Source organism: Durio zibethinus, chromosome 1 (genome assembly GCF_047325235.1).
Source record: "Durio zibethinus cultivar Kanyao isolate XHJ-2024 chromosome 1, ASM4732523v1, whole genome shotgun sequence".
NCBI classification, from domain to species: domain Eukaryota; kingdom Viridiplantae; phylum Streptophyta; class Magnoliopsida; order Malvales; family Malvaceae; genus Durio; species Durio zibethinus.
In genome coordinates, this window is record NC_143162.1 from 29824421 (window position 1) to 29851910 (window position 27490).

The 27490-nt window shown below is 29.4% G+C and overlaps 1 protein-coding gene across 1 annotated transcript; it reads right to left on the reverse strand.

Annotated features, from left to right (window-relative positions):
• Positions 1 to 1693: 1693 nt before the first annotated feature.
• On the reverse strand, positions 1694 to 5037 carry LOC111310747 (putative wall-associated receptor kinase-like 16). The gene is made up of 3 exons (XM_022910162.2): positions 4133 to 5037; positions 3832 to 4008; positions 1694 to 3057 (listed from the first exon to the last, which is right to left on the reverse strand). Exons 1-3 carry the CDS (start codon positions 4995 to 4997, stop codon positions 1856 to 1858), a joined length of 2244 nt encoding a protein of 747 aa, XP_022765897.2. The 5' UTR covers positions 4998 to 5037; the 3' UTR covers positions 1694 to 1855.
• Between the last annotated feature and the right edge of the window lie 22453 nt (positions 5038 to 27490).

A 27490-nucleotide genomic window follows, 5' to 3' on the forward strand; every position in this document is an offset into this window, starting at 1 on the left:
AGGATTTATGTTCAATAAGCGTAAATACGGATGTTTATGGATATGGTCGGGTTTTGGTTAAGTTTATATTTAGTATTAATAATTTATATATTTATTTAAATTTGTTTTAAAATTTTGAATTTTAAAATTTTTTAAATTCAATTTAAATTAAAAAAATTTAAAATTTATTCATTAAATTTAATTTATATAATAAAAAATTAAAAAATAATTAAATTTAATTTAATGAAATTATATTCAATTCACATATGTATAAAAATAAAAAATAAAAAATATATAAAAATAAGAATTAAATTTAATAAAATATACATAATTTTTATTTTTATTTTATATATATGAATTAATTTATATATCATTCACATATATATAAATAAATAAATTTATATATGTGAATTTTATCCATAACTCAGTTTGAAATTTAAACAATTTAAAAATTGTGTATAAATTCGTTTAATTGATTTTAATTTTTTATCCAAATCCTCTCAAAATTTAAACGGATAATTCGATCTTTAAATAAGTTTAACAAATTTTTAAATAATATAGTTGTTTACATTATTTTATTTAAAATTATTATAATTTAAAATAAATTTCATTAACACATTATCAAATACTTCTAAAAATATAAAATAATAAAAATTAAAGGGTATTAAAAATCAACTTTATATAAAAAAAAAATCTCTACAAGAACTTTTTTGATTTTTTTTTGTTAGAAGTTGTTTTAGAAGTAAATTTTGATAGAAAATTCAAAAGAACGTTATACAAGTTCACTTCTAGGATGTCGTAATAAAGTAAATTCACTTTACAAGTCATAATAAAAATATGTCACATAACTTCAAAAAATAAAAAACAATCCATAACTTCAAAAATATTAAATTTTTATAACATGCTATCAAAATTAATTTAAATCTAAAATTTTAAATAAAAAGAATCAAATTATGATCAAATAAGGCTTACTTGATCAAACTAAGATGAAAAAATGTCAAATAATGTGGATTTAGTTCTTTTGTTAAAAATCATATTTCGCTATTTGCACTAAAATAATGTAGATTTTTGTTCGACAATTTTTTTATTTTCTATTTCTTTGTTGTTTGACTCTTAATAAATAGTTCTCTTTCTTTTTTTCATTATAATTTTCTTTATTTTAGAGTCTTTTTAACTTTATAAAAAAATTTTTGAAGTTAATTTCAACTAATGTAAAAAAAAATTGTTAGATTACCTACTAATAATAATTTTATATTTATATTATGAACCATTACTTTATTCAATTAAACTTTTTATTTTATTAATAGAATTATATACCTTTCAATATTATAAAAGATTAATATTATTTTTCTCATGACTTTTCGCAAAATTTACCGACTGATCAATCCCATTTTGGGTATATGGAAAGGAAGATATTATTGGAGGCAGATTTCAACATTTTGGCCACACTTTAGCATCGGATTTCATATTAGAGTAATTAATTTGCGTTTATGTGTATTTTTTTTCTTAATTTGAGCCTAATTATGGTTAGTTATGATTATCAATTGCTACAGTATTGTTAAAAGGAATGGTTAACTGATCTTAATTTAATGTAACATAGAGAATATATATTTTTAAATTTTTAGTTGAATATATTTTATTATCATAAACCCATTGAAGTGCCAAAACTATAATAATTAAATCCATTTATTGTAAAACCCAAAAGATCATAAGATGGAACTTTATTCACTCTGAATTTATGGGAAATTACTAAAGTTCTGTTTTTGGATCCAATTTCTAATACAACAAGCTCACTATTTAAGCTAATCAGATAACGTCTTTCACAACCAAGAGAAGGAATAAGAAAATGTATAGGGAAACAACAGGTAAAAGGAGATCATCGTGCACCATCAACTTCAAAACTGACCTGGCTTTTAATGCTGTCAGGCCCCATCGAGAAGCTAGTTGAGCCATCATAGCGAGTACTATTTTTATACGGGTCATCAAGCAAGTGTTCAGCGTCTTCCTCGTGTAAGTCGCCTTTTCCCCATAGATGTTTCTCCATTGCCAGCAATCCTTCTAATTCAGAGGCAACTTCCTTCATAGTTGGCCTTTCCTCTCCCTTCACTCTCACACATCTCCTAGCTAAAGTTGCCACCTCCTTAAGCTGCTCAATGTTTTTTTCATTCACCACTCGTCTATCAAGAATTTCTAGCAAGAGACCCTCTTTTATCGCATAAACAAAGTACATAGACAAATTCCTCTCTTTTTCTGGTCTTTCAAAAGAAAGCGCTTGTAGACCTGTTAGTAACTCAATGAGAACGACCCCAAAGCTATAAACATCACTTTTTTCGGTCAATTGACTTGTATGCAAGTATTCAGGATCCAAGTAACCCAGAGTCCCCTGCACAAGCGTTGTTATCTGTGTTTTATCTGTAGGGACCAATCTTGAAGCGCCAAAGTCAGATACTTTAGCATTGTAATTTTCGTCTAAAAGTATGTTGGTCAACTTGACATCGCGATGAATAATCGGCGGAGATGCAGCGGAGTGCAAATAGGAAAGGGCTTCTGCCGTTTCTATGGCTATTTTCAGACGAGTTTCCCATGATATGACTGATGCAAGAGCAGCATTGTGCAAGTGGTTGAAGACGGTTCCATTCCTTGCATATTCATAGACTAGCAAGGGGACTTGTGTCTCCAAACAACATCCCAAGAGTTTTACCACATTCCTATGGTTGATTTGGGATAGCACAATAACTTCATTAATGAATTGTTGAACTTGGCTTTGATCTCCAATGCTGGATTTTTTTATGGCAACCCTTCGACCATCAGGCAATATTCCTTTGTAAACAGTCCCCTGACCTCCTTTTCCGAGTATTCTAGTTTCATGGTAGTTGTTCGTTGCCTTCCTGAGTTCGTCGGCTGTAAATATTTTACCTGTTTCGCTGCATTCTTCAAGTTTCGAAAGTTGTTCTCGCAACAAAATTCCACCATTTTGCTGAAAGTTTTTCTGTTTCAATTTGGTGAGCTTTCTTTGCCTGAGCCCCAAATACACCCATGACGAGCACAAGAGGGAAGATAATAGACTAACGCCTATACCTGTAATCAAGACGTAATATATTAGTAACCGCGGAAATATTTTAAAAAACTTAATTGTGCTGTTTCATTTTGTTTTGCAATGAGAAGTACTTCATCTAGCCTTTAAAATAAATATTTTTTTAATATATATAAAAGAAATCTAAATTCAAAAATAAATTAAAAGAAGATAAATGTTAAAATTTAAATTTCGAATTTATTAAATGCTATCAAAAGTTTATTATTTGATTTGTTTTATATTGTTTTGAAAAGATTATAGGAATTGATTAATTGAGTTTATTTATTGATTTTTTCTTTAATTTCACAAGTGTTGGCTAATTTTCATTGAATTTTAATTTGTTTTGTACCACAAAACAATATATTAGTCCTTTCAAATTTGTAAATACCATCTTAATTTTTTTAATCAAATTTAAAATAGTTATTTATTTTAAATATTTTATTAAATTGACTCAAAATAAATGTATGATTAAATACCATTTCAATATTGAAAGCTTTTAAAAAACCCATTTTTATTTACTTCTAATCAATAATAAATTTAATATAAAAGATGTCAAATTTTACAAAAAAGTAATCATTAGTATATTTGAATTTGTTTGAGATATATATAATCCAGATTCTTTAGAATATAAAAAAAATTGTCAGTTCAACTAACTTCGTTTAAACTTTGATTAGTTTTGTCTCATCTAATTAATTTATCGTACAAAGTATATAATAATTAGCATCTATACAAAATCAACAGAGATTAAAATTTTAGTAACGTTGTTTATATGTACCAACCTAGGGCAACAACAAGAAATGGAAAACTCTGACGGTGGGGGATAACCTTAGGACTGCAGCCTGTTCCATTTTTCCAGCCATCGCCCTCAAACCCTTCAGGGCATGAACAACTATAACTTCCAGCTACATTGTTACATGTTCCATCGCAAGGCTTCAGTGTGTCACACTCATTAATATCTGGAATTTTTCACACATTTAAAGAAAAACTGGAAACAAAAGTATAATTATCTACATATAACAGACCGTGGAAATAAGATAAATTCATTGATTGAAGCCAAAATGGAGAATTTGATATCTTTACCTTGGCAACCATGGGAAAGGTAAGGGTTACCCTGAAAACCGTCAAGACACTTGCACAGATATCCAGGGCCATTCTCTGGATCTATACAATAGCTGTTTTCCTTGCAAGCATAATTTTCTGGATCCATTTTAGCTTCTGTGCAAGTTTGATTCCCGATTGTCCAATCAAGAATAATTGGGAATTCCCGGTCAGTGAAATTTTTTGTGTAAAGATCTGAAACAAAGAAGCTATAGGCTCCATCTTCTACAACAAAGCCGTAGCTGCAAGGATTGAAGCCCAATACATAGGAATGGTTGAAGGAACTATAAAAAGTTACATGATAACTCCTCACTCCTTTTGGGATACCCGTCTGGCAGCAGCCAATGCCAGAGCAAGATCCATTTATCACATCGGTAATTTCATTACAAAATGTTAAACATCCGGTTGAATAGTTATGTCCTATGGAACCTTGAACATAAGCGTAGGTGTCACAACCAATAGCGGTGAACTTGTTTCTGGTATGAGATATGGGAAATTTTGAAAGTGTGATCCACATATCGAAATAAGAACTACGTCCTGATGAGTTGTAACAGTCAAATCCTATCGAATCAACGATGCGCAAATAACCATCCAGAGAGATGTTGAGAACTTCAATATTGCTGGTGGTTAGGAATGCTTTTGGAGGGTTGAAAGTAGTGTTACAACGGATGAAAAAGCTCCTACTGATATTACAACCAGGACTGCCTGTTCCAAAAGGGTATGGGATGTTGATATTTCCGCAATTGCTTTGGCAGTCCGGTTTAGCTTGAGCTGATACTGAGGTTGCTATAATTGTTAACTTCACTGCAAACAGAAGAAGCTCCTTAAAGATACTAAGCAAACCCATGACTCCTTTTTGCTTAGCTATTCCTTAACTATATCTAGGATAAATTGGAGAACATCCAAATGTAGGTTATTGACTTATAGGAAAGCGCGTTTGAAGATTCAAAGTCATTTAATCGGGAACCATCATGCTTACTAGTTGTTAATGCAACCCAGACGAAGGTGGAGAGTTAATGAGTCATATGGTCAACGTTTGTGTAGAATACTGATTTTAATTCAGTGCAGACTTTTCGCTTTCTCTTTTCAAAATTTTGATTATTGTTCATAAACGAAAATAACTATTACCCAAATTAAATTAAATTTAGTTTTCTTTCTTGGAAAATATTTTACCCCGAATTAAATTTAATCTCAATGGATAAGAGAGAGTACACAATTCTGTGGGTAGAATTATTGGAAAATTAATCTAATCGTCGGTATGGATTCACTTTATTTTGGTATATAAGAAAAAAGGGTGTCTACTCACCCTGTAGATAATTAACTGAAAAAAATGAATTCTCTTTTCAAATGAAGATGAAAGACCTTGGAGTTTTATATCATAATATATATTCCAATATTTGTGAGTTTGGTCTAATCTTATATTTGAATTTATCTTTTTTGTATTTTTAATTTGTTGATTTACTTGGTTTTTTTATAAATTATTTGATAAACGATGTGATAGTTATATTATATACAAAAAATATCATAATCAAATTATTTCTCTATAAAAACAAACTCAAGAAGACAAATCACTTTCTTTTATTTTCCATTCTTCCATGCAATCGCTAACAATGACTTGCTTTACACGGCAAATGGTGTAATTGAAGAGAGCTACCAACCGGCCCAGCTTGGAAATGAGTAGTTGACTCCAATTCCAAGTCTTGGTCGTTTTAGTCTTTGTTAAAATCAAGATAAGTTTGGTCCGTTTTGTGTTTTACTAACTGCTGCCAAAGAAAACGAGGGTTTAAAACCCCATTCCAAGGCGAGGATTTATGCTCGAATTATGGATGGTCTACCAAGTAAGATTGTTGACATTAAAATTTTCATAAACGAAGTATTGATTTTTTCCTATGATATCCAATCTCAGTTATATATTTTATTGCGTGAGATTAATTTGTTTAGAGGTTAAAATTCTAGTATCTAAAACATGTAAGCTGTAATTTCAGTAAACCCCAACAAATTTTAGGCAATTGAAATCGATCGGTGCTTTGAATCTTCAAGACAACAGATTTAGAGCAATGAAAAAATTGTTGGCTACTTAGAAATTATGTAATTTCAATGTTCGATATACTCATTCCTTTATTCATTAACATTTTCAGATATCAATGAGTAACTACTTGCTGGTTAGTCTTGGGAACTTTGGGTCGAGAAATCGTTGCTAGCAATTATAATATTTTGAAGTTTTAGATTTACTATTTGGTGATGAATAAATATCTGAGACTACTAGTACGTATGATAATAAATGAGGTGATGGATCTCTGAACCTCTTATGAAATGGTTACAACGTTTTAAAATTTTAGGAAATTAATTTTATAATTATTTTGAAATTTCTTTGACGCATTTGTTACTAGTGAATAATTAGAATATGTATCATAACATACTTGCAAAATTGCGATTGTTGCATCCTAGACTTGATTTAGCGGCGTCACATTACCAATTCAACGGATCTTTATTGGCATTTATAATTCATATTTTTTTTAGAATGTGTTTGGATTAGATATTTAGAAGAATAATTTTAATTTAGTCAAGATTTTTAAAATTATCTTTCATGTCATGAGCACAAGTGGCAAGCTCTTTAAAATTGTGAGGTTTAATTCCTTGCAGGATGTAAAAAAGTCCTCAATGCATACCCTGAATGCACATTATAAATACCATTTTGTCTGGTTGTATTTTAATTTAAATATAGTTTTCTTTAAAGTTTATTATTATTATTATTATTTGGTTTTTTTTTCTTTTTTCTTTTTTGAACCTTTTGATATAAAAGTCTTTGGGTGCATTAAATGCACCGAAAGCACTCTTCGTCCACCACCCTGACACTCGCCTAATTATGTAGAAGAAATTACAGTGCCTAAAAGTCATTGGCATGATCTAAAATTTTCCTCTCAATCCCATGAAATCTGTGATTTGAATCATAGATTGAATCTATAAATAGATCCTTTCAAACCCAGAGAAGAGAAAAAAAAAACTAAAAATACAAAGGAACTCAGAAAAGAGAGAATCTACGAAGAAAGGTTTCTGAAAAAAAAAAAAAGGGTTTTTGCCCAAAAAAAATTTCCTATCAAAACCAAAGCGTACCAAAACAAAAGCCAAACATACAAACAGCAAAAAATTCATAGCCCCTGGTAGCAAGATCTCAGCGCCAAAAACAAAAACCAGAAAACAACAAAAAAAAAAGTTTTGGCTGAAATTTTGGGCCTCGTTCTACTCTGATTGTGGCCAATTCTCGCAAAATGGAAGCCATATATGTGTTTAAGGAGAAGAAAGAGTCAATAGTAATTTTTGATAATTTTTTTTTGTCATCGGTGACCGTGGACAGTGACAACCAATGACAGCCGGTGCAATATTGATGATCGGCTTTTGGGTTTTATTTTGGTTTTCAAGCATGATATCTCTCCTTTAGAGAGAGAAGCTCTCACTTTAGAGAGATAATCTAGAAAAAATGAAATGAGAAATATTTTTTGGCCTTTTATAATGCTGCAAACAATAAAAGGTAAAACAACGTTGTTTTAGAGCACAAATCCGTGTGTGACCTATGACTCGATCGGGATCTGCACATTTGACTTATGATCCACTCTCTTGTTGAGCTGTCCATTTAAACTGGATCAAACCGCTAAAGAACCATTGAATTAATTCGAATTGCTGTTGGACTGTTCATTGGCTGTTTCTGGTTTTTTTTTTTTGCTCTTGCTTTTATTTATGCTTTATATATTATTTAAATAATATGCAAGTTTAAAATTTAAATTTGTTAAAATATAAAATATTTATGAAATAAAAATATTTAAATTAAAATTTATTTACATAATTTTACTTAAAAATTAACAAACTTTAAAAAAATAAAAGAATAAATAAAATAAAAATAAATATACAAAATAATAAAATAATAACAATAAATTTTCAAACAATTGTGAACGTGCAACTTATAAGAGAATTATTTTTTTAATTTTTACCATAATGATGGTAAATTTAAAAGAAAATTTTAAAAATATTTATTTTTAAAAATAAAAAAATAAAAAAATAAAACAAATGATAAAAAAATATATAAATATAAAAACTAATAATAAAAAGTCTAGAAAATTACGAACGAATAATTTTCTATGAAAGATTATTTCTAAATTCTATCAAAATGATGAAAAATTTTAAAAAATAAAAAAATTAAATAAAATAACAAAGGTCACAAAGAATAATAAGTAAGAACAATCGTAAGATCCTAAGAAAAATTACGAACGAGTAATTTTTTAAAAAATAATAAAATAAAAATATTTCTATCTAAATTATTCCAAAATGATGGATGATTTATGATTTAAACCATTTTAAAATAACAAAAAAAATTGTCATGAAATTTTCAAGATTACAAATGAGTGATCTTTAAAAGATTTTTTTTTAAAATAAGATATTTCTTTTAAATTTTGCTAGAATGATGAAAATTTTAGAATATAAAAATTAATAAAATTATAAAAAGTTTTTATCAATATGACGACAGAGCCACTTCAAAAAAACATATGGATTTTTTTAATTCTCTTAAGGTGAGAAAAATTTTCCAGAGATTTTATTATAAAGATGGAAAAATCTTACGAAAATTTTTAATATCTAAATAATTAAATTAAAAAACAAAAGAAAAGACCATTTAATTAAAGACCAATTTAGTGCAACATAAAGTTATTTGCTACAATTTTTAGACAGGCGTTATGGGGTTGTTAATCCTTTTCGACACATAACCGTGCTCTTGAACTTAGCTCTGCAATGTAGACCAAAACTTATCATTTCTACGAAGTCTAAAATGAACTTAAGGATTTCTTTAAAAAGGGTAATTTTAACTTGGTGACCAATCACACATCAACAAAAAAGATTCGTGATGACTCATGATACATTATGTCTATTGATTGAGTCCCCAAACCGATACGTTATGACAGCTTGATGACTGTGCTAGGTACTCATGCCAAGAGAGTCAAGCCAAAGAGTAACTTTGTGTTGCCTTAGGAATTATTTGATGGTCTAATTTGTTATTATTTAATCTTTCAATTTATCTTATTTTACTAATGTTATTATTTTCTTATTAACTTTTAATTGTTATGGAAAAATCAAATGTTTAATTTGGCACAAAATGATTACATGTTCCTTCACATACATTACACATATGTATACATGCATAAGCACTTAATCCGAGCTCAACCCTTCTTAAGAGGAAGTAAAGTACTTACCGCTTTCGTGAAGTGATAACTTTACACAAGCTAGTGAAATACTTTCACTCAGATTAAATCATTTTTGTTTATAACCTATAATGGGTGAGGATTGGAGTGCCTTACTAGTCTAGTATAGACAATAGTGAAGAACAATCTGGGAGCCTTTTAGCCTATCTAACATCCAAGCCCAGCACATAAAAAACCTAAAGAACTCACCTTAAGATAGAGCCATGCCAACTCGTTGTGTAGAGCTAAGACCCAAACTAGGACACATGAAGGAACACCCCTTAACAATAAAAGTTGACATTATGATTTGCATTGTTTTGTTTGATTCATTTCATTTTCATGCATTTGCATATATTCATCTTCCCATATTGAGGTATTTGCTACATAGCAATTGTAGACAAGGTGATTTCACTTGTATCTATGGAGAGTTTGTTGCAAGCCAAGATTGCACCCACCCAGTATGAGACTTTTGATTATTTAAAAGTTTGATTCAAAGAAACCCAACACAAAGAGGGAGATTGTTTTCCAAAAGATCATGTGTCCACTCTTTTAGAAAAAATTTGTCTCGATTTTAGACAAAATGATTTCACCAAACTAACCAACATTTGGGAGCATTAGAATGAAATAAGGTAAGAAGCTTTTTGTGCGAAGTATAAGGATTTGGCATTGCTCATTTCAATGGTTATCAATAGTAATTTGGTTTGAGCCATAGTATCATTTTAAGATTCCTCATACAAATGCTTCATGTTAATGAAATGGATATGGTGCCAACAATTAAGGAATATTTGGTTTTGATTTGCCTCAACTATTCAAATCCAAATAAGATCTATTGGAAAAATAAAAAGTCAAGTTATCGTAAAAAGCTAACTAGTATAATGGGAGTCAATGTGCAATAAGTTGACAAATGTGTGAAGTCAAAAAATGAAAGTACTTATATACCTTAGAATTTTTTGTAAGATCATCTTATTGAATGTTTGGAAAATGATCGAGGCATTAGCATGATAGCATAGCTTTTTATGAGATGATGATATTTCCTAAATTCTTAGGACACATTAAAGCCATGGTGGTAGTTTTTTTTTTACCAAGTGGACATCATATAAATGTGGCACCGGTAATTCTAGTTAAAACCATTCGATTTTTGAATCATTGTTGACAAAAAGATGATGGAAGCTTCATCAGATATTTACAATTATTGTATATTTGGATGATAGGCTATCTTGAATGTAAAGAGGCTGAGTTTTGTAAGTCTTAATTACCACCTATATACCTATCAAAAAGTTTTATGAAAGTAAATAGCTGGAGCTAAAGTCAAAGAATGAATGGATCTCAACTTTATGCAAGTTTATAAGTTAAGATGTTGTTTGCAGAGCATTATGGATGCCATATGACTCAATATTATTCAATTATGGGAATTAACATTGGGTCCCTCTTTTAGGTTTATGGGGTGCTGTCAATTATGCCCTGATAATGGTAGGAAGGCTATTAGGCAATGAACAATTTGCATATAATGATGCAGGTATTTTGAATAAGATAGAGGATATCATCACTATTTGGAAGCAAATTGTCTGGGTGCACAAAAGGAGATGCATAGATGATACCAGTCTAGAATATTTTGTTTGGCACACTAGGCAAGCCAAAGACATTATGCTTCCTTTAGATGAAATTTCGGATAGCCCAGTTGAACTTATGCCACGAGATCCTTTGCTAGATGTGGAAATTGACAAACAAAAACTCCAAGAAAAGAGGGATGAATTGAAAAGCAAGAATAAAAGACTTTACCAAGAGATGAAAAAATTAGAAGATGATTTGAAGAGATAGAATAGTGAGATCTAAAAAATTGGTAAAAATGAGACAGGTGGAAAAATGTTTGTAGATTCAAGCCATACACTTTCATCTTCCACCACTGAGCTAGGGTACCTTCAAAAGGAAATTAAATGATCATAAATCTAGATAAAAAAGTGGAAAAGAGAATATCACAAAGTTAAATGAGAGAAAAACTCATTATAGGCTCTTGTCAATGAATTAGGAAAATAGTTGTATTCCTAACAAATGTCGATAAAAAAAATAAATCAATGAATGTAGGCAACTTCAAGTATATGCTCAGTTTCAGGATAAGGGTGAAAGATGAAGACAAGCATTCTTAGCAAAAAAGAGCATTTGAAGCATCTATTTAAACAAATCAGTAAAGTCATTTGCAAAGAAATAAAAATGAAAGAAAAGGCTAAAAAATTGAAATCAATAATGTATTCAATAGGACAACAAGGGCAACATCTGTTAAACTTTTTGGATGAGGCGCAAGACTAGTACCAACAAATCAAGGATTTTTTTTTGCAACTGTAAATGTTAAAACTATTCATCAATGTAATTTCAAGTCTTATATAAGACAATATTTAATGGAGAATATTTTTGTCAACATTTGCTATATGGTAAGTATCTCATTATGCATTCATGCAAACCATTTAATTTTATAAGCATGTTTTGGTTTCTTTTCAAAATTTCTCCCCACAATGGGATGATTTTTTGCACATAGAACATGCATCTAGACATCATTTTTTATGGCACAAAAAAAGTAAAACATCTTAATTTAAGAATTATGGTAAGAAAGGTTCAATGATAGCTCAACCTTCAAAAGCTTCAAAATAACTTGTCCACCACTCATATAATACTTGCTCACAAGTCAAAGCCATGGAAGAAGAACAAGTTTGTCAAATGGATAAGATGAAAAAAAACATAAGATAAAATAAAAGAACAACTTAATATGATGATGAAAATGATAAGAAAGATGGACAAAAGAAAGGAAGTGGTTAGAGAAGAAGTTGCTCAAGAAGGCCACTAATAACAAGACGATAAAAATCCCCGTATCCATTAAGATTTACTCCATATCAAGCCTAACCTTCTCAAAGGGTATAACCATAAGCAACGCCATTCATTAAAGGGTTCGTATATGTCTTTCCTAGCATACCTATAATAGTTGGACCTATCTAATTTCAAGGGCAAGCTATTCCTACTTCAGGAATGAAATCTTTAGATTCGATTCAGCTGCCAGATTTAGATGATCCTAAAAAGATAGAAAACCTAGGAATGAAAGCACCTAAGATAGTAGAGAACTCAAGTTTTCAATAAAAGATGAAATTGCTAGAAGAAAAACTTAGAGCTATAGAAAGAATGAATTTTAATGGCTCTATGGATGCGACGAGCTTTGTATAGTTCCAGATGTAGTCATTTCACCTAAATTTGAAGTCCTTGAGTTTGAAAAATATGACAAGACTAAATCCCTAGTAACATATGTGACCATATATTGTAAAAAAATGACTGCATATGCTTATGATGAAAAACTGCTAATGCACATATTATAAGATAACCTTATGGGTTTTATAGCTAGATGGTATATTGAATTAGACAAAACTCATATCCACTCTTGAAAAAATATTATGAGGGCATTCTTTACTCAATACCAACATGTTATAGATCTAGTTTCAAATTGTTTGTCTCTGCATAGTATGGAAAAGAAAGCAACTGAAAGCTTCAAGGAGTACACACAAAGGTAGAGAGATGTTACTACATAAGTACAACCTCCTCTTAAAAAAAAAAATTGTCGTGGTTGTTAATACACTAAAAACACCATATCATGAAAGACTGATTAGAAATGCAACTAAGAATTTTACAGATATGGTGATCTTAGTCTAGATTATTAAGAATGCAATAAAAAATGGCTAGTTTGATGCAAAAGAGACAAGTGGTGCAAAGAAAGGTGGAGCCCCCTATTTTTCGTAAACTATTAAAACCTTTGCATCTCAAATGGTATGATTCGAATGCACATTGTGATTATCATTATAGAAATACAAGCCATTTTATGGAGAACTACATTGTTTTAAAGCATAAGGTGTAAGAGTTAACCAAAAAAATAATATTAAACTTCAATACTAGTAAGCGAAGGGCCTCAAATGTTAATAAAAATTCTTGACCAAATCATACTAAACCAACAATAAATGCTTTGACTGATGGTCAAGAATGCTATGTTAAAAGGAGGATAAATCAAGTCAAAACTCTTATGGCTTAAGTTTTTCAAGCTTTAGTTAAGGTTAATATGCTAAAACCAATAAACCCTTACAAATGCTATAAGATGATTAAATTAGCTGAGAGTAATGATTATTGTAAGAGTGTTCTGGGCGAGTCTATTAAGAATTATGATTAATTTCATCAGGAGATACACAAGTTGATGGATATAGGTCAAATAAAATTATATAAAAAGAGGAAAGATTTGACAAAAGCTGAAATGGCTACCCTTGATGCATTGACAAAATTCATGCATAGACCTATGACCATTTATTATGATGAAAAGCCAACCATAATGTTAGAAAGGCCTGTCTCCTGACCAATAGTAACTATTAAAGTCCCTAGCCATTTTTTATATCAGAGCAACAAAGTAGTACTATGAAACTATGATTGTGATGTTATGGTCAATCCAAATACTACAAACATAATAAGAGTAGGAGGTATAACTTAAAGTGGGTGAAGTTATACTCTAAAAAATTAGAGAAAGCTAAGAAATAAAAAGATAAAGTTGAAGAGGAAGAAGGAAGTCAAAATATCCCTGTGGTAGTCCCTGATAAAGAACATCAAAAGTTGATCTCTAAAAATGAAGTTTATGAATTTCTAAAGCTGATAAAGCATAATGAGTATAGCGTGATAGAACAGTTGAATAAGATGCCAGCTATAATTTTAGTATTGTCACTCTTCCTAAGTTTAAAGTCTCACCACAATGCTTTATGAAGGTATTAAATCAAGCATGCGTAACCCATAATGTATCTACTGAGTATGTGGAATAGGTTATTGGTAATTTGGTAGTTTCAAACTACATTTTCTTTTAGTGATGAAGAGATTCTTTCAGAGAGACAAGGAAGTACCAAGGTTCTTCATATTACTATCAAGTGCAAAAGTTATATAGTGGCAAAAGTTCTAATTAACAATGGCTCTTCAATTAATATCATGCCTATAACTACGTTGGCAAGACTGCTTATGGATGTGGCGTACATGAAGCCTAGTCATATGGTTATTTTTTAACCTTTAATTGAATCTAACAAAAGGTGCTTAAGGATATAAAAATGCTATTATAGATTGGTTTTTGCACTTTTGATATGAAATTTCAAGTTATGAATATCTTTCCTTTATACAGTTGCTTGTTGGGTAGGCTATAGATTCATATGATGAGTACTATTTCATTTTTGTTACATTAGAAACTAAATTAATTATTGATGAAAAGCTAACATGTATAGCAAAAAAAAAAAGATTTATTAATAACCTAGCCTGTGAATGCCCCTTATGTGGAAATTATAGATAAAGCTTTGGAATACTTTTATAGATATTTTAAGATTGTCAATGCTACATATATGGCTGAAGGGTTTAAATTGTATTCACCATACTTATTTGCTATACTCAGATAGTTGTCAAGCAACTTACCAGAATGGGTTGGCAACCTAGAACCAAACTTAGGAAAAATGTACAAGGAACCATGAAGTTGACAGCTATATATGATAAGAAAGACAAATTTAGTTTGGAATATAAGCCAACAAGAGGGGATAAAATGAAAATGATGAATGAGAAGGAAGAAAAGAAAGTGGCTAATCTCAAAGGATGTGAGCTAGAGTTGAAATTAATGATTATTTTATACTTTTATAATTCTTTTTTATCAAGAGGATGTATCTATCCAGATTCATTTGAAGCCCAAAATGTAAAATTTTTGGAAGCTTTTTCTGAGCTGGCTATTTAGATATTGAGTAAAGAAGAAAAGAAGAGTCAAGATGAAGATCTATTTGTGCACCCTTGCCCTTAGGATTTTGAGCTAAATAATTGAAAAGTCATAAAGCTACTTGTTATCTTTACAACTTTTGAAAAGTAATATGTTGTGAAAGTTTAAATTCCTAATTGCTTATTCCATAAGCATTATGAGATCTTTTATGTTATGTTTCAAGTTTGTCATTTTAATAAAAGACTTAAAAGATGCATTAACATTTTTTCTATTTTTTTTATTTTCATTCATTCTCCTATTTTTATTTTCTTGCCATGGTAATGTTGTCTGCCAATATTCTCTTGATCTCACCCATTTGCAAGTTCCCAAATAATGAATATAGAGATAATCATGACAATAATCTTGGATTTGATTTTGAAAACTCAATTCATGTTGATGAACTTGATAATGAAGAGGACTTAAATGATTACACTTTACCTTTTGATTTGTTGAAACTAATAGAGCATGAAAATAAGCTAGTTGAGCCCCATCAATAGGTTATTGAATTATTAAATTTGAGAGACGATAAAAATAAAAAAGAAGTTAAGGTTGGCACATTCCTTTTACTAGTTAACAAGCAAAGGTTAGAAAAATTACTCTAGAAATATGTATATGTGTTCGCATGGTGTTACTAGGATATGCAAGACTCAGTAATTATATTATAGAGCACAAATTGCCTTTAAAATCAAAATGCAAGCTGGTACAGCAAAAGTTAAGATGCATGAAACTAAAAATGTTGTTAAAAATTAAGGAGGAAATAAAAAAGCAATTTGATGCTGGATTTTTAAAGGTGGCAAATTATCCTAAATGTGTAGCCAACATACTACTTGTTCCTAAAAAAGACGAAAAGGTGAGAATATGCATTGATTATCGAGATTTGAATAGGACAAGTTTTAGGATAATTTTCTTTTGCCCCATATCGATACTTTAATGGATAACATTGCTTAATATTTTACATTTTCCTTTATGGATGGCTTCTTTGACTATAATTAGATTAATATGGCTTAAGATGATATGGAGAAGACAACCTCTATAACCATGTAAGGCACATTCTGTTACAAAGTCATGCCTTTTAGATTTAAAAAATACTGGTGTTACTTATCAAAGAGTAATGATAACTCTCTTTCATGCATGATGCATAAAGAGATAGAAGTATATATAAATGATATGATAGCAAAGTCTTGTGAAGGAAAAGATCTTATAGACAATTTCATAAAGCTGTTTAAGAGGTTGAAAAAATTCTAACTCAAGTTGAATCCTACCAAGTGTACATTTGATGCTAAATCAAAAAAACTGTTGGGTTTTTTGATCAATGAAAAAAGAATCAAAGTGGATCTAGATAAGACACATGCCATTCAAAACTTATCCTTTCTTCATACTCTTAAAGAAGTGCGAGACTTTTTAAGAAGATTGAACTCTATTACTCATTTCATCTCTCAACTCATTTACAAGTGTAATCCCCTTTTCAAGCTTCGTAAAAAACATGATCCAAGAGAATGGAATGATGAATGTCAAGAAAATTTTGATAAAGTCAAAGAATATTTGTCAAATCCACCCATGTTGGTGCTATCAGTTTTGGGAAAACCTTTAATTTTATACTTAATAGAATATGAAAATTCAATAGGATGTGTATTGGGGCAAATAGATGAAACCAACAAAAAAGAACGAGCAATCGACCAGTTGAGTAAAAAGTTCACTGATTATGAGTCCAAATATTCACCATTGAAAAAAATATGTTATGCATCAGCTTGGATAGCTTAAAGGCTTGGACAATACATGCTTTATCATAATACTTGGCTCATAGTAAAGTTGGATCCCATTAAGTATATCTTCAAGAAGCTTTCATTAACAAGGAGGATAGCAAGATGAAAAGTTATGCTTTTAGAATATGATATTGTCTATGTAACTTAAAAGATAATTAAATAAAGTACAATAGTCGAGTTCCTTACTAATTGTGCAACCAAAGATTATGGACCAATGAAATTAGATTTTCCTAATGAAAATGTGATAGCTGTTTTTCAAATTGAAGAAAAAGAACCTATTGAAAAGCCTTGAAAGATGTATTTTGGTAGAGCTACAAATGTCTTAGCCTATAGTATCGAGGCTATTTTAAATGGACACTATTATCCCATCATAGCTATACTAAATTTCAATTGTATAAATAATATAGTTTAATATGAGGCATATGTTATGGGTTTGTAAGTAGTAATTGAAAAGAAAATTAAAGTGTTAGATGCATTTGGAGATTCTGCTTTGGCTATATATCAATTAAGATGAGAGTGGGAAACAAAAGACTTGAAGTTGATTTGATATCATGAGTATATCTCTAAGTTGGTCAAACAATTTGAAGAAATTCAATTTCAACATCTGAGTAGATAAGAGAATCAGATTGTTGATGCACTAGCTAGTTTGGCTGCAATGATCAAAATAGATACGCATATTAAAATCTAACCCATCAAGTTAGATATGAAAGATGCACCAACACATTGCTTAGGCATTGAAAAAAAAGTTGATTGGAGGTCATGGTACCATGATATTCTTCAATACATCAAAAGTTAGCAATGCGCGGAGCATATAATAAAAAATGATAAAAGGATTATTAGGAGGCTGACTATGAGTTTCTTCCTTGAAGGGGATATCCTTTATAAAAGAAATCGAGATCAGGTACTTCTACAATATATAGATGCAACTAAAGTAAAAAAGATTCTTGAAGAAGGACATGATGAGATTTATGAGGTATATGTAAATGGTCACATGATGACTAGACAAATTATGAGAGCTGGCTATTATTGGTTGATAAGACAGGGTGACTATATCGATTATACTAGAAGATGTCATAACTGTTAGATTTATGCTGATAAGTTTCATGTTTTTTTGTCAGCTTTGTATGTTTTGGTACCTTCATGGCCATTTTTTATGTGGGGCATGGATGTAAATGGTCCCATCATCCCGAAAGCTTCAAATGGATATAGATTCATCTTTTATGACAATTGATTACTTCATAAAATGAGTAAAAGCTATATTGTATGCTAGTGTAACTTGATTAGTGGTATGCAAGTTCATAAAGAAGGAAATAATATACAAATAGGGGCTTCCAAAAGAAATTATTTTTGATAATGCCAAAAACTAGAATAGCAAAATGATGAAAGAAGTGTGCACTCAATTTAAGATCCATCATCGTAATTTGGTACCATATTGTCCAAAGATGAATGGGGCAGTAGAGGTTGTAAATAAAAATATCAAAAAGATCTTGGAAAAAATGATTAATACTTATAAAGATTGGCATAAGAAGTGACCTTTTGCCTTGATTGCTTACAGAGCATTAGTTAAAACCTTTACTGGAGCCACTATATTTTCATTTGTTTATGGAATAAAAGCTATGTTAGTAGTTGAAGTGAAGATTCTATCATTAAGAGTTTTAATGGAAGTTAAACTAGAAGAAGCTGAATGGGTCCAAAATCGCTTTGCACCATTTAAACCTCATTGAAAAGAAAAGATTTATAGCATTTTGCTATGGTCAACTATATCAAAAGAGGATAATGAGAGCACATGATAAGAAAGTTTGCTTTCATCACTTCTAAAAAAAAGACTTAGTGCTAAAAAGGATCCTTCAAAATCAACATGACAATCGAAAAAATGGACACCAAATTGAGAATATTCGTATGTGGCAAAAAAAGATTTTTTCAATGATGCATTGATTTTGATAGAAATGGATGGAAATGATTTGTCTAATTTGATAAATTCAGATATTATGAAAAGGATATTTTGCTTAAAAAAAAGAAACAAAAAAAGAAAAAACAAAGATAAAAGAAAGGAAAAAAAGGGATATATTTAAATTGAAAACCTAAAAAAGTGGCTTGGATATAAAGAAGAGGTAGCATCTGAGATGACCTCATAACACAGGGGCAAATATGGTTTGATGAGCTTTAAAGGATGAAGGATATCATCTGGTTGAGTTTCAGAAAAAAAAATAATTTGAGAATAACTTGTTCATGATTATCTTGTAATCATTTTTTGGGTGTTTTTGTTCCCACCTAAATACTTTTATGCTTTTGTCATTTGTTTGATGAAATGTATTCCCTCTTCTTTGAAAAATAAAAGTAATATATATCTTTTATCTCCTTTGCTATCCTTGTCCATCTTACTAATGAATAGAAGAAATGTGGGATGAATTTTATTTGTTTTGAAATTAAAATGATGAAAAACTAACCAACAACATGGAAGATTCAAATATTGCTTTTTAAAAGTTGATAAAGGTAGGTAGAAAATGACAAGAAAAGCATAACAAGACATTGATATTGTAGACTTCTAGAAAGGGGAAAGACTATTATTAAAAAAATACAATAATTAGATGTCAAGGATAAGTTAGTCCCATGGCAATTGTTAGGAATTTTGATAGCCAAAGTAGAAAAGGCAAAAGATTTTAAGAATCTTTGCCACAATTGGAAGTGAATAATTTGATTGTATTACATGCATTGCATTTAGAGCATTTGGTACATGCATCCATGAAAGGTTAAAATTACAAGATGTAGCAAGATAAAATTTTTTATTCACTAATGAAAAATAGATTTTTGGCATTCAAAAAAAGATAATGATCAAAGATATGACTTCAAACCTCAAAAGGGAGAAATTTGTTTTTTCAAAGACAAGATTTTAGTTTTAAGAAAATATGAAATTTTTAAAAGTTGTGGAGCCTCTACTTAGAAGAGCTTTTTAAAGTTGTGGAGCCTCTACTCAGAGAGGCTTTCATTATCAAGATTTGTAAGTCCTCTAGGTAGACTATTTTAAGTTTTCAAAAGTTGTTGAGCCTTTGCTTAAATGTGCTTTTAAAATTTTCAAAAGTTGTTGAGCCTCTACTCAGAGGAACCTTTTAAAATTTTCAAAGTTGTCAAGCCTTTGCTTAGAAGAGCTTTTTAAAGTTGTCAAGCCTCTACTTAGAGAAGCCTTTTAAATTTTCAAAAGTTGTCGAGCCTCTACTTAGAGGAGCTTTTCTAAATTTTTAAAAGTTGTCAAGCCTTATTAAATATTTAATTCAATTGATTAAAATAATTTCACCAATTTTTCAATGTATGCATTAGCTTCATGGTTTAGGTAGCTTCTAGACCTCTTCAAAGCTATTTAATAATTAAAATTCAACTCACAACTTCATGAAAAATTCAACAACATAGCAGCTTATCCAAGAAGTTTGGCTAGCTCACTCTAACTGGTTAAATTATGCTCATTTTGAACCAAATGCTACCATTATACCCATCATAGGTTAAGGTAATTAAAAAAAATAAAATATAAAAAAATAATGGATAATTCTGTAAATACACACTTGATTTCCACCTTTCTTATGTTCTCTCATATTATCTTTTCAATTTGGAGTAATTAGATTTTTTAATAAGTGTGAAAATGATACTTTTTACTATTTTCTTTCTTTTCACTTTTTTTTTACCAAACACACTGAAAATTCATTTTCTTTGTACTTTTTAATTTTTTCCTATCCATCTTTTCAATTTTCCAACCTGTCAAGAACACCTTTAGGCTTTGCTTGGTAGGGACTAAGGTGGAAAGAAAAGTAAAAGGATGGAAAATTGAAAGAGGAGAAAAGTAAAAGATAGAAAATAAGTTATTTCTTTTAATATGTGTGTTTGGTTGGAATGATAGAAAAAAGTGGATGGAAAATATATTTTCTTTCCCTTTATGCTTGGTAAAAATGGAAAAAAAGGAGGAAAGAAAATAAAAATAAAGGAAATTTATCATTATACCCCTTTATAAGAGTGTTTATCAAAAATTGTAATTTTCCTTTTTCTTGTTGGCATTTATTAGATTTTTATTTCCAGTAAAATTACTTTTTTAACTTTTCTAAACAAAATTTTCAAAACTTTTAGAAAGAATGGATTTTCTTGATTTGCCGTGAGTTAATTTTATAATAATACAATTTCAAGGAAAATTTTTATTTGTATAAACAATTATTTTTTAAATGAAAATGGTAAAAAATCGCCTACGTACATTGGAAATGAGAAAATGAATTTAATGGACACTTTTCATTAAACAACTTCTTGTAAAAATCCACCCACTTCAAGGTAGTTTCCTATACAAGAAAGTAAAAAGCCATAGAATATTATTTTAAAGGTAATTTGGTATTTTTACTTTATTTGTCACATGACCACATATCTCATCTCCTCATTTCCACAAATTAGATGGATTGAATTTTGTGAGTAAGGAAAGAAAACACTCATTCCTCTCATTTTCTTTACTTCTTATGTACTGTTGTACCAAGCATCTTCAAAATCTATTTTCCTTCTACTTTTTTACCCATTCCTTTCCAACCTTCTAATTTTTAGCTAAACCAAGCACAATCTTAGACTTTGCTTGGTAGTTAGGGGACAGAAAATAGAAGGATGAAAATTTTTAAAAGGAAAAAAGTGAAAAGATAAAAAATTTTTTTCTTTATATTAGTGTGTTTGATTGAAAAGATTGATGAGACGAAAGAAAATATAATTTTCTTTCCTCCATTACTTGATAGAATTGAAAAATGAAAAAAAAAAAAGTAAAGTTTATATGATTTTACTAGTATAACTCTTTTAAATTAACATGAAAAGGAAGAATTTAAATTTGATGGGCAATCTTGTAAATATACAGTACATACTCGTAAATTATTTTATCATTATAATTTTTTAAATTAAAATAAAAAAGAAAAAAAATCTAAATACAATAAAAAAACCTTTTTATTTTATACTAAAATTATCTAATATAACTACTAAGATATCTAGATTTAGTTTTGATCCTTTTTCACATACTATATCATTTTTTTTACTATATTTCAATTTTGTATTTATAGATTAATTATTATGATAAAAATTATTTCTCTTATACATTTCTCACGATAATTTTAATTTAAGTCCTTTTTCATAGGATATTCATTATTGATACTCCTATCTTATACTTATATGGATCTCAATTTTAAAAGATTATCTCATATTTATGTTAGATTGTTTAAAAATAATCCTAATATTAAATTTCAAGGTATTTAAAAATATAGACACATCTAAATAAAATGGTCAGTATACCTCAAGAAGGCATATGGTTGGCTAAATATAATATTTTCTTCTAGAATATTACTTTTCGTAATGTGATTTCTTAATTTGGTTGAAAAACTTTCTCTCACATCAGAAATCTTACATTCCTCACAATGTAAAAAAGGGATAAAGTAAGGGGAATTAAAAGCCCTTATCTTCCTGAGGTTCTTTTAGATTTTAGATGGAAAGTAAATATTTTTTCTCATTTATATTGAATAAAGATTACATTTTTAAGATAAAAATGTAATCTTTTACTTGTTGCATGTTGATCAATAATCATACTTAGGCTTAGATATTCATGGGACTCTTATCTTTTTTTTTTAGCACTAAAAAATAAAAGTTCAGAATAAATATATTTACTTCACAATGTTAACATAAAGCCTCTGAAAGAAACACTAAAACAGTTAATGTTTTTTGTAGAACAACAGTGCTAGCTTTAGAGGATGAGGAAATTGAGTATTTTTGTTAACAAAGACTAAATTATATATATATTATGAGAAAGTTTATTTTTCAAAATATTGTAGTTTCAACAAGAATTGTGTTTCTAATATTCAAAATGTAGTTTTTGTTGAAAATATAGAATAAGACAACGACTAAAAGACTTTAGGAGAATCAACATAAATTACATTTTTAAGATGAAAACACTTTCTAATATAAAAATATATTACAGAAATATAACTATGGGTAATATAGTAAAAGATATTAGTAGATGATCTTACTTTCCGCTAATCAAATTATAAACATCCCATTTGTCTAGGAACTTTTCTAAAATTGAAATGGGCCTTCGATCATAAATTGGGCCTTAATTGAAAAAATTTTAGGCCCAATAGGATAAAAGCCCAAGATTTTCAATTTTGAGTTGTAATTTGATTTAATTCTAATTTAGGTTCAGATTTAGTTTTAATTCTAATTTTGTGATCTATTTTGGTAAAAAAAAAAGTCAAAGTCAAGGTTAGAAAAAAAGGAAATAAAACAAAACATGGGATTTTCCACCAAGATTTGGATTTGGATTCACAAAATGAGGGAAAGTTTGGGGCTTAATTCATGCAAAACCAAATCACTGAACATTAATTCACAAAAAAATCAAATTAAATACAATGACAAAAAATTCTGGATTCAGTTGAGTTTTTCCAAATTGAAAGGGATTAAATCCTTATAAAAAGAGCACACAGAAAGGAAATACAAAGGGAATCAAGCAAGAAAACAAAAGCAATTAGCAATCAAAGCTATTTAAAAATTCTTCGAGTTTGGTTTTTGATTCCTAGGAATATGGTTTAAAAATTTTTAAGATTGAGTTCAAAATTGTGATTCTGGGTTCTTTTAAATTTGGCCTTGATCTTTGAAGTCCTTGGAAGTTTTGAAATTTTATCTTGGGATTCTGGTTTGATTTTGTTGAAATTGATTATGAATTTCTAGAAATTTTAAATTTTTGGGCATTTAGTTTGAATTTAAAGGTTTAAATTGAATTTTTGGGCTTTTTGGAGATTTTTTTGGGGTTTTTGCTGAATTTTTTGGCTAAAGTTTGAAGGTTCTGATGAGGTTCGTGGCGACCAGAAGGATTTTACAATAGCGAGAAGGTTTTATGGCAGCAAGATTCTAGGTTTTTTAGGTTTCTAAGTTTTGGTTGAATTTCACGATAGCCAGTTGAATTTATCTGTGCTAGATTCTAAAATTTTTGGCTAAAAACTGAAATCGATTGATTTTTCCTATTAAACTTCTAAAAAGAAAAAGGAGAGAAATTCAACTAAAGAAAGAATGAGCTAGGGTATTATAAGGAAAAGAAGAATTTTTTGGCTTTTATATGTAGTCTCATACGACATCATTTAGGGAGCTCTGACTCTCAAGTAGATTCAAAGAGATTTGCATGCTGACATGCTTGGTGACCTAAACTTATCTCAAGTTTTCCTTTTTTCAATTTCTTTTTATTTTCATTTATTTCTATTTCCTTTTTTTTTACTATGTGTTATTATTATTATTATTATTATTATTATTATTATTGTTAATGAATCATTTTTATAAAAAATTGATTTTGAATCTCCAATGATGGAATTACTAAAAGTGTTGCAAATAGCAATATTTATATAAATTTTTAGGTGAAAAAATATTTTCTAAATTTTACCTATATATTGGAGAATTTAAATAAGAATTTTTTGATACCAATGTTCTAAATCTTGTTATCACAAATAAAAGTTTTTCATAAAAAAATTAAATGAATCCGATAGTGAAGCTTCTTTAGAGCGTGACAAATAGTCTCATTATATACTTTGAATGTGAAGAAATGTTCTTAAATTATTACTAACATATTGCAGTGATTTAAAAAAAATTCTAATATTAAATTATTTAGAAAAATTGTAGAGATATTTTAAGACTTGGATAACTTAAAATCAAACTGGTATCATCATTTGGTTAAGCGTTATATGGTGTGTTATATCCTTTCTTAATTGTAACTGTACTCTCAGACCTAAATATGATTTTGTAGACTAGAATCTATCATTTAAAGATGTCTAAGTCAAGCTTAGAACATCTTTTTAAAATGGGATAGATTTAATTAGGTGGCCAATCGTACCTAAACAAAAAAGATTGACGGTGACTTTTTAAATAGATGTCTAGTAATGGATCTATGGATCTATATGTTATGATAGTTTAGCAACTCCACTGGGAACAACCAAGAGTCAGGCTAGTAAATGATTTCTTGTTATCCAAGCCTAACTTAATAATTTTAAGAAATTTTTGTTTATTTATCTTTTTTTTTAATCATATTTATCATTCACTTGCATATGCATAACATGAGCTCTACACCTAAGTTCTGTCCCTTAGGAAAGAGTAAAGTACTTATGAATTCATGAGATTTCATGTCTTCACATGGGCTAGTGAAATACTCTCACTCAAATTGAAACATTTCTATTTGTAGCCTATAATGAGCGATAATTGGGGTACTTTACTAGTCTGTGATAAACAATGATATAAGAAACAATTTGGTAACTTGTAGAGTCAATCCCAAATCACATATAGTGAATTGTAATGGATTTAACCCATAGGTAGAGCAATGTCTTTCCTTTTGATAGAAATGATCCAAAATTGGGTCATATACCTTTTTTAATACATGAGTTGTGCACTACCTTGTTTTATCTTTTTTTTTTTTTACATTGGATGCTAACTTTGTACTTGTTTGTTACTTTTTTTTTTTTACATGAATCACGTTAACACCAATAGGTTTGTATTTATTTAATTACTATTTGTTTGTTATTCTATTTTCATTCATTTCATACATATCACTCATTCATAGATCATCATCATTCATTCATCATGCCATTGCACAATATAAATCTTTTACTTATCTGGGGTAGCAATTTAGAAGACATAGGTGATCAATTAGAAGCAAGGATCTAGGTCTTAGAACTCAACCAGGAGGAATTTAGGCATGACCTATGAGAAATAAAAATGCAACTTGCCAAAGCTAGTAGAACATCTCAAAGTAGCCCATTCTAAAAAATTTTCATCAACTCCAATTCATGTGTGCATTAAATAACCACTTTGTTTGGACCAAAAAGCCTATCACAATACTGATACATGTCTAAGTCATGTTAATACATCTTATGACCCAAGACAAGACCAAGTTAGAAAAGAGGTAGAAGATAGAGGGCCTTTCAACTTCACGTTAACTCCATAGATTGGCTCATACCTAAATCCCAAACTATTTATTCTTTAACAACCTCTTTTAGCATCCCAAACCAGACCTATTTCTATTTAATCCCCATAGATTGGCCCATACTTATATACTTTTTTAGTTATGAATAATGCTTTTTAAAGTCCTAGTGCTTTTCAACTTGTCTAGCAATCAAGTTTCCCAATGAACCCTTGGGTGTATACACCTAACTCTACTCTAAGACTTGCACCTCTAAGTCAAACAACTATTCAATCAAAAAAATTGTTGAGTAAAAAGAAATAAAGAGTCATCATTGATCCAATCTTGTGACTTACACTAAAATTTTCCCACAATTCCTTGAAAACTATCTAGTGGTTGAAGAATTATCTATGGTAGTAGCAAGATCTTAAAGCTGAAGAATAGTACCAGGAAAGAGATTTTAGGATTTTTTTTAAGGAATATTTTGGTTATTTTTGCTGGAATAATTTTTATTTTTTAATTAAAGATTTTTTTCTCTATTTCTTATTATGTGATGCCACTTAATCCATGCATCCATTCATTTATGCATTTTTTCTTTCTTTTTACATAAATTTAAGATAGCCATCATCCTAATTCCTAATTATAGTGATAAAGGTTCAAGAGCTTAATTGTCAAAGTAATCTATTTGCCACTCATAAAGCTAGAACAACATAGCCAAATTGAGAAAGCTTAAGATGAAATGATAGGAAATCTAGCTCAGATAATGGAAATGCTAAAAAATATAAATAAAGAGAAATGGAGAAAGCCCATGTACAAGCATCTAAATAGGTAGAATCACAATAAGCATTATTTTTTGAGGCATACTCTCATCCTAGAATGCCTTTAATAGCCACACAAATATAGCCTTAAGGATACACCATTTTTGTTTTGAATGGAGATAAATCTTATCCAATCCAAGTCCCTCATGATCTTAAAGAGCTAGAAAAACTGAATGAAAGTTTATTTGAAGCAACAGAAGATTCAAATGCTTAAAATAATATGGATATCATAGAGAAGAGGCTTCATGCTATTAAAAGAATAGATTTTTATGGATCTATGGATGCATTGAGGCTTTGTCCATATCACTATGTCTTGTAGAAAGATGGTTGCCCATGCTTGTGATGAGAAATTCTTAATCTATGTAGTCCAAGATAGTCTTACAAGGTTTGTTGCTAAGTGGTATGTTCAATTAGACAGAACTCACATCACTTTATGAAAAGAATTGGTTATAGCATTCGTAACCTATTACAAGTATATCGTAAAGTTGGCCCCAAATCAATTATCTCTACAAAATATAGAGAAAAAAGATGTTGAGAGCTTCAAAGAATATGCTCAAAGATGGAGGGATGTCGTTGCCCAAGTTTAACTTCTTTTAAGGAAAAAAGAAACTATAGTCTTATTTGTCAAAACTCTTAAAGCTCCTTATTATGAAAGTAGAATTAGAATTGCAACAAAGAATTTTGCTGACATGGTTATAGCTAGGGAGATAATAGAGAATGGTATAAAAAATGAAAAGGTTAAAGATAATGATGTAGCTAGTATAAAAGGAAGTTGGTTTATAAAGAATAGAGAGAGGAGATGTTGAAGCTATGATTTATG